Source organism: Drosophila yakuba, chromosome 2R (assembly GCF_016746365.2).
Source record: "Drosophila yakuba strain Tai18E2 chromosome 2R, Prin_Dyak_Tai18E2_2.1, whole genome shotgun sequence".
Classification (NCBI taxonomy): domain Eukaryota; kingdom Metazoa; phylum Arthropoda; class Insecta; order Diptera; family Drosophilidae; genus Drosophila; species Drosophila yakuba.
This window is the reverse complement of record NC_052528.2, coordinates 11,678,988-11,687,444: the sequence shown is the minus strand read 5'-3', so window position 1 is coordinate 11,687,444 and position 8,457 is coordinate 11,678,988. Positions and strand designations below refer to the sequence as shown.

Below are 8,457 nucleotides of genomic sequence, written 5' to 3'. Positions count from 1 at the left end.
AATGTTAAGTTCTCGATGCGATTTATCGATGTGATTATCGATACAGATATCCTATAATTTATTATATATTTTAAATACGAAAAGTTGTGAGAAAGTACAACGTAAAGCTTTAAACCAATAATAAATAATAAAATCATCCACCTGTGATTAATAACATAAAGGTCAAAGTACGCGTGTGTCAAAGCATTTAGACACTTACGGTGAAATTTGTTCAAAACTTCCTTGTCGTTATACATAAAATCTTTTATAAGTCATAGCTCCTTAAAAACATGTTATCTGTACTTGTTACCAAACAAATCGAACAGCTAATACATATTTGTATGCTTTGCTAAGTAATATTGATATATATATGGGTCTATATCTGAAATGAAATAAAATATAAGAAATCGAACATGTTTAGTACAAAAACTTAATAAAAGGCCAGACAAAACGATTACTGTACACAAATTCTTAATGTCCACATAACTCTTTATTCTCAACTACTGACTGATTAGCTTATACAAGGATTCAAATTGATTCGCTTGTTTAGTAAAGTTTCCAATTTATTAATACTTTTCTTTTGACTTTGGTAAAGTTGTTTAAATTCACATTTTACACACCTTACTTGATATATTTCTTAAATAGCTTATAGAAAAGTTGTTGCTTTCCGGAAGGTTGTTGTATTAATTATTTGTTAAGTCATGATTTCGTAGTTTAGATCAATTTTAAAAATATCGATATCTTTTTTCGGTGACACCAATACCGATTGCTGGGAACTAGTTCGCCAAATGCAAATTATATCTCGAATATTTCTAATATGGGAGAAATTAAAACGTTTACAGATTAAAGCAAACTGAAATATTAGTTGATATCAGAAAATAGTTCCCTTTTTACTTCTAAACTAAAGACTAAACATATATCTTATGTTGTCTCTTTCTTAACGTGTTCGTGTTCTTACGGTCGGACGATGAGCGCAAAAGAGATGACTAGTGAGCATAGGGTTGCCAAGGCTTGCAAAGGCTACAAATTAAGAATGCATACTTTAAAAACTTAAATTTATTTATCATCCTTTAAATTGCTAGAAATGATTAAACAAATTGCAATAAAACGTTATAAATGCTTTGTTAAAATGTTTGTTTTTAACTAAGAGATCGCTATTATAAAATGGGATTCTAGTTGTTTACTGATCTTCTTATTTTTAGCATAAGAAGATCAGTCAGAAATATTCGTTTTGATCAAAATTTTAGACGTGTTATCATAAGAAAATTTCAGAATATCGGACCGAACTAGTTATATACACTTCATAGAGCCAACTTCGGCTTCCAGCCGAAGGGGCAGCCATGTTGAATTTTTGCCGAATGGCTAGCTGTCATTCTCGGGTGAAAAAATCTATTCTTTCACATTTTCGACGAGATTTGCTCCTAAGCAATCGGTATAAGATATCACATTAATATTTTTCCGGTTTGCCCAACTAATATAAATATAAACACGCGTCGCTTGCAGCCCTGTTGTTATTGTTGTTGCCAAACATAAAAGAGATTAGCGCGCCGCTTTTCTCTGCGGCGGCAGCAGAAAATTGTGAATTTTTCGCGTTTTAGTGCAAAACTTGGTGCGCATCGCAAGGCACTAGATCCAGAGCCCCGGATACGGAACAGAAATCATGAGTAGCAGTACTCCGGGGAGCGAAAGTGCCCTGACGAAGGTAGCGACTCCTTCGCCATCGCCACTGGCGAAAATGGAAGCGGATTTTACGAGTGAGTACTGGGCATCAGTCATGTGGTCAATACAGTAACTTGCATATCCCAACGCAGGCTCCAAGTTCGAGATGCACCCCTCGCTTTCGGACGAGGAACGCCGCTTCTATCTGAAGATGTACCCCAATGTGGATCTGGTGAACCAGCGAAGAGTGCACTGCACCGTGTGCAAACTGCACCTGGGCACAGCTCCCGCCGCCGAGAGCAACATCAAAATGCATCCCATACTGCGGGTGACGCACTGCGTCAAATGTCACGATTTTTACAACAGCGGCGAGTTCTCCAAGGGCGAGGATGGCTCTGAGCTGTACTGCCGCTGGTGCGGACAGGGTGGCGAGGTATACTGCTGCTCCACCTGTCCGTACGTCTTCTGCAAGTCATGCATTGTGAAGAATCTTTCCAAGGGCGTCATCGTGGACATAGAACAAAACGAGCACTGGAACTGCTTCAGCTGCACCTCCAAGATCCTCTGGCCACTGCGCGCCCAGCACTGGGCGCTGGTCAACTATCTTCAGACGCAGAAAAGGTGCGTCTCTCAGTTGTATTCCCCATACTTGTTGTTTTAAGATGGTTTGTAGGACATCGTTAAACGTGTCCCTAGTAATCAAAGGCATGCCTTGAAATAGTTTTATCTCTTATATAGTATACTTGCATATAATGTTATCCATTATTATGTACATGATCTCACCCCAGTGCATTTTCCAACATTAGTTAATGTCTTATAAATTGCAGAGCCCTGCAGACCCTACAGCTGCCCGAGGTGGAGGCCCGACGCCAAATGCTGAAGGATAGCAGCAACTGCTGCCGCTTGGCCAAGTCGAAAACCAGTAGTTTATCCGACTCCATGGAGAGCTTGGAGTCCAATGTATCCAGGCGCAGCCAGGGCAGCTCAGCGGGCTCGAGTAAACGAGGATCCTTGCCGAAAAGCATTCCTCAGGGACCGCCAACTAAACGTTCGAAAGCTTCCAACGACGAGGTGGTCTGCACACCGGATTTGCTTAGCATGTTGGAGCCGGATTGCCAGCTCTCTGTGACCCCCAAGCCTACAGGCCGTCAGCCGGTGCCAGCGGCGAATATAACAACCACTCCAAGGATTGTCACTGTCCAGCAAAACTACCAACCGGGACCAAGTTCCAGTAACAGCAGCAGCAACGGAAGCGCAACTGGTTCCTCATCGGTGCCACCGCCACGTAGTAGTCTGCCACCACCTCTGGTGCTCAGTGGATCTGGAATCCGCTACCGCCAAAATGCTCCTGGTGGGGTCTCGGGTGTAGTGCGTCGCACTGTAGTCCCCAACTCGGTGAAGACCACTGGGCCAGTCTTTCACACAATCAATGGATTCAAAGTGGATTTGAATAGCGCTGCACAACAGGATTCCTACCGCCTGCCCAATGGTCGACTAATTCAAGTTAAACGTCAGCTACCCCAAGCCAGTCAGCCGGCACCAACACCAACACCACCAACACCACCAGCACCGCCTGCCTTGGTCGTTCCTCAAGTGGGACCGGGTGTGGTTATCCGACCCCGGGCTCCGGTTACGTCTAATAGGCCATCACTGCATATCAGCACATACGGCTCTAACATGGGCATCTATAACCCGCAGACGAACCAGCAGCAGCGGGCTCCGCATGTACGAGTTGGAAACGCCAATCCAGCGCCTCCTCCGCTACAAGGTCCTCCGCCCAATGTCAATGGCGGTCAAACTCTTATGATTACTCCAGCGCCTCCACCACCGCCTAAAGGTCCAACTTTGGTTCGTCACACTTTCCCCAACACGCCGATGGGACAGGCACGGACGCAGCTGCAGGAACAAATCTTTAGCGCCATGGACATCTGCACTCACCTTACCGGCAAAGTGGTATCCCTTACCCACTCGAACGCCTACAACCAGGTGCGCAGTTATCTGGAACTGAAGGAGCTGTACATCCACATGTCCTATTTGATGACATATGCGATTGGCCGGTTCAAGAACTTGCAGGAGAAGTGCTTGGTGGACATGCGAGAGAAGGGTTTTAAGAACGACGCCAACAGTCTGGAGAATGGTCAATTAGCTGCTGGTGAGTTACAAAATGTGTTATGTTTAAAGAGTGATTTTTTTATATAGACTTAGGGTAATAGTAAGATCTACAATAGATTTAGAAAGATACAACTAAGTTAGATTAAGGGAAAATCATAGCTTTTAGGTGGAGTTGACTAAAAGTTGCCTCTAACACTTGGAGGCCAAATGTCTTTGGAGCGTATTTTCGACACATGGACGGGCGTTGATCATTGATAATTTCCGGTTTTCGTTTTGCGCGTGTGTTTATTTTATTCGGATGGTGAAGATGAATTAAAAAGCATGTAAGTATGCTGTGTTTATGAAAAACTCTGCGAGTTCCATTTCATTGGCTGCGATGAATAGATGATAATTTAAGCGTGGTCCATGTGTTTACAAAATACCATCCAGAACAGGCAATGGAATAGAACCCAGCAGCAGTTTTTCCTTTGATTTTAACGTTTTATATCTCTCGTTTATTGCAGCCGTGGATTACGTGTGCTACGGCCAACTGGACGACGTGGATCTCTTCAACACAGGCTGCAATAGTTTTCACAATCAGGTTTACGAGTACCGCAAAAGCTTGCATGCGAATCTTAAGGATGGCGAAGACTGCGAACCATTGCCTCCGCTGATGCCGCTGGGAGTTCGAGCCGAAGGTGATCCCATCGATGAGCCAGAGGAGCCAGAAACGCTACCTGAACAGCAGCAAGATGACACCGGAAAGGACTCCGAAGAAGCGGCTGATTTTGATTACGATGAGCCAGATGAGTTGGATGATGATTTGGATGACGATGACTTGGACAACGAGGAGTGTGGTGAATTGGGAACCGAGGAGAGCATGAATCGGAATGAACAGGCTCACGCCTACGATCGAAAGCTGACAAGATTACTTCGCGAGTATCCTTCGTTGTGGTGCACCCGTCATCCCGATTACGGCAAGAAAGAGGTCACCAATAAGCAGTGGCGGGTGATTGCCAGTCACTTTCCACGCGGCGATGACATTAAGCTGCGCTGGAAGAACGTAAGAAAACGATACGTTCGGATTGAGCGGCGCTTAAAGCAGGGAAAGCGTTTCAAGGGCTACTTCGATAAGGCCACAAACTATCTGGAGAACAGGGATCGCCCGAGGAGCGAGTGGCTGGCTGTGGACTGTGGCGAAGATGACGGCGACGGCTTCGAGCGCAAGCATCTCGACGTAATAGAGAATAAAATGGAGCAAAAAGCACTTAGGCTACCAGTAGCTAAAATCAACCTGAAAGGTGGATCCAGAGTGCCGATGCGCCCACTAGAAGTGCGTCCTATTGATCAACGCATCATAACTTTCGCTAAAAGCCATCCAGTATTATGGCGCAAATCTGCTGACCCCGAATTCAACAGTATTGACGAGCAAACTCGAAAGTCCCTGTGGCAGAACTTTTGGAAGTCAGCGCCCAGTATGTTAAGATCTATAACCATAGCCTAAGCGGCTCTTGAATTATTTTAAATATATATTTTTGCAGATTATGCTTGCGAGTATCTTGTGGAGCGTTGGCAGCAAATGTACGAGATGTACAAGTCTTTCCGCCTGAAGAGTATTAAAGAAAAGGGAATCTTTGCGAATCTGGAGCTAAAGTACTCAAAGTACTTGGCCAGCTTGTACTTCCTGTACAAGATCGATGAGCAAGACCTCCGCGACGAGTTCGAGCCGCTACAGGACTGTGTCCCGAGCGGAACAGACTTTGCTGGAAACCTAAAAGATATGCCCGATGACAAGCAGTTCTGTCAGCAACTGGTTTTGGCCATGCGGGCATATCCCACACTGTGGAACCCACGGCATGTTGACTACAGCGATGTGGGAGCCAGGGAGCGCTTATGGCCGGAAGTGGCCAGGCGGTTACCTCGGTTCAAGCGGGACGCTCAGGCCTGCAAGCTCCGCTGGCAAATGGCCAAGTTCGCTTACGAGTGCTACCTACGCGAGATGGAGAGTCATCCGCGGGTCAACGAGCGCAAATTGCAAAAGTTGCGGTCCAACTTTCCGCTCGAGGAGATGCGCTTCCTCAACATTTAGACTTGACATTCCAGTCACCTTTTAGGCTAAGTTTTTGTACTATGAGATTATAGTTTAAGTTTAAACAAACTTTGCCAGGAGCCATATATTAAAATATAAATGCATTTTTAATCTGTCGGTAGTGTTGTGAACTCAATTGGTCCTTAAGGAATTTTAAAGTTGCATTGAGATTGAGATTCATTAACATATTCTTCTGCCTTTTAGATAAACAAGCTAGCGATGACGAAGATAATGAAATCGAGATTGTGGAGCCCAAAACGGACACTATCACCATTGATTCGGACAACGAAGATGACACGCCTTCCACCTCGACCGCTGCACAACAGCCACAACAAGCGGCTATCATGAAGATAACATCTGTGACATCGGCAGCGCCGAAGAAGGAACTGCAAGAGAATAACCAGGCCGACATCGACGTGGCTGCATTCAGCTCCACGATATTAGCCAGCCTGCTGGAAGTGGAGGTCAACGAAGGCGCCAGTGAGCCCAAGCCCGTCTCTCCTGGCCAAAAGAAGCAGCCACGCAAGAAGACAACAAATAAGCCAAACCCGGCACTTTTGCAATTGGAACGTCAACGCATGGAGGACATGAAGAAATTCGATGCCAAGTTGAAAATGAAGGTCATGGTCAAGCTGAGGCGAGCTGAGGATGAGTTCGAGGTGGCACGAAAATGGGTTGAGGAATGCAGGAAAAAGGAGCAGGAATTGACCATCGAGATAAAGGACTCCAATGCCGCAACCCTAACAAACGAAACCCAGAAGCTAGCAGAAGCACCAAGTGAAAATCCGAAAATTTCAAAGGAACACGGTGAGGTTGATAAGGAAAAAACCAAGAATAAAGAAAAAATAGGAGATATATTAAAAGCGGCAATAAAAGCCAAAATTGGCGAAAACGAAAAACACATGGCGGAAGACCAGCTGCCGGTGGATGGACATTTAATAGAAAAAGACAAAGAATTGGACAAGGAAAAATCAATGTCCACTGATCCAAAAAAGAATAAAACAGCAGAAATAGAAGTAGTTGCAGACAAAGAACAACATTTAACAAAAGAAAACATTGTAAAGGGACAGTGTAAGGATGAATCTAGAAAAGTCTCAAAAAATGATCAGAAATCCGATTGTAAAAAAGGTTCAAAAGTTGAAATGGTATCGGAAACAGATGCCGGCTTAAAAGAAACATACGGCGGGTCCGAAAAAGTACTGGAAAAAGAACAAGGTGATACTGAAAAGTCTTCTGAAAATCCTACTTTAACTGGAGAAGACGAAAATGAGGTTCTCAAGAAGGGAAAAGAAAATAAATCGGAGAAATCTGAAAAGGTTCTAGCAAAAGATGTTGGAAAAACTTCCCCAACGGCCCCAGGTAAAGGTCCCTTTAAAGCTGCAGAAGAGGATACCGAAGAGCTTAAGAACGCAGGTGCACAGGAAATGAATTCTACCCAAGACGACTTGAACACTGTTAAGCCCTTGAACACTTCCAATCAAATTAATCAGTCTTCCGCAGAAGAACTCGTTGAAAGCATGGACGTTACCGAACTTGAAGAAACACCCAAGGAACTACTAGATTGCGCTCTAGACGAAGTCATTGCCATGGATGGCATCGAACTAAGTGCAGCTACGGAGGAGCTGATGAAAGCATTAGGCAGTCCCAGCGGCCTGAATTCCGAAAACACAAATGACAATGAGACTGATTTGGATGCAAATGATTTTATTGAAAATCTCCCACTTGAAACGACGGAGCCACCTGAGATCCTCTTGAAGGAGGATGAGAACAAGGCAGAGCCGCTTACTGAGATTGTACAACTCGGAACACCCAGCCCCGCCGAAAATGGTGACACAGAATTCGAATCCACGCTTGGAGCAAGTGACTCTCCACCAGACGAGCCCACCACGGCGCAGATTGTTGGCTAGTTTGTGGTGATCATTTGAGGTCCCGCCGCAGAAGAATCATAGCTGTGGACCTCAAAACCTGCCATTTAGTATTTGTACTGGAATTTAAAGTAAACAGAAATAGCACAACACTTTTTATGTAAATACTATGATCTGTTTCTCATTGAACAAATTATTGTTTTCTGCTTAAGGAATTGTTTTTGTTTTTGATATTCACATCATTATTATATTAACTTTTGAACCGCGTATTCTTGAGAATATGAGTCGGGCACGAAGCTCGTATAAGTTCGTTAATAGCTTTTAAACAAAATTATTTTGTACAAACCAAATAAAATTAATACATCTGAACGTGCACAAAGTAAACAAAAAAAAAATGGTTGACTTTCGACTTGTTTCAGTCAACAAATTTTTAAAAATGGGCATACAGTTAGAAATTGCATATGACAATTCATTGTTATGTTTCCAAACTTTCCCCATGAAACTTTTGAAGGAATTTGGGATTTGAAAAAACATTTTCTAACTTCTCAATGTTCATTTATAATGAGCAACACAGAATCGTTTGGAGTAATAGTCGCTGGAAAATTAACTAGTACTTATGTAGGTTATTGATTAAAATTTATATTAATGTGTAATATTAAGCTTATCTCAGACGAGTGAAAATTGTAAAGAGCTAGCATTAAAGCAATGTAATTAAAACATCATTGTGATTTCTTTGTTGAGTTTCTACGAACTGCTTTTCTGGCATCCAGAATA

The 8,457-nt window shown here is 43.5% G+C and overlaps 1 protein-coding gene across 2 annotated transcripts; it reads left to right on the top strand.

Annotated features, from left to right (window-relative positions):
• Nucleotides 1–1,315: 1,315 nt before the first annotated feature.
• On the top strand, nt 1,316–8,400 carry LOC6530213 (FK506-binding protein 5). Of its 2 annotated transcripts, XM_002091115.4 has the most exons (5): nt 1,316–1,733; nt 1,791–2,259; nt 2,466–3,790; nt 4,254–5,204; nt 5,271–5,929. In XM_002091115.4, exons 1-5 carry the CDS (start codon nt 1,640–1,642, stop codon nt 5,816–5,818), a joined length of 3,387 nt encoding a protein of 1,128 aa, XP_002091151.2. In that variant the 5' UTR covers nt 1,316–1,639; the 3' UTR covers nt 5,819–5,929. The 2 variants fall into 2 exon arrangements, with proteins under 2 accessions (XP_002091151.2, XP_015051974.1); XM_015196488.3 differs by lacking the exons at nt 4,254–5,204; nt 5,271–5,929 and adding an exon at nt 6,023–8,400 and having other exon boundaries at nt 1,327–1,733.
• Nucleotides 8,401–8,457: the final 57 nt, after the last annotated feature.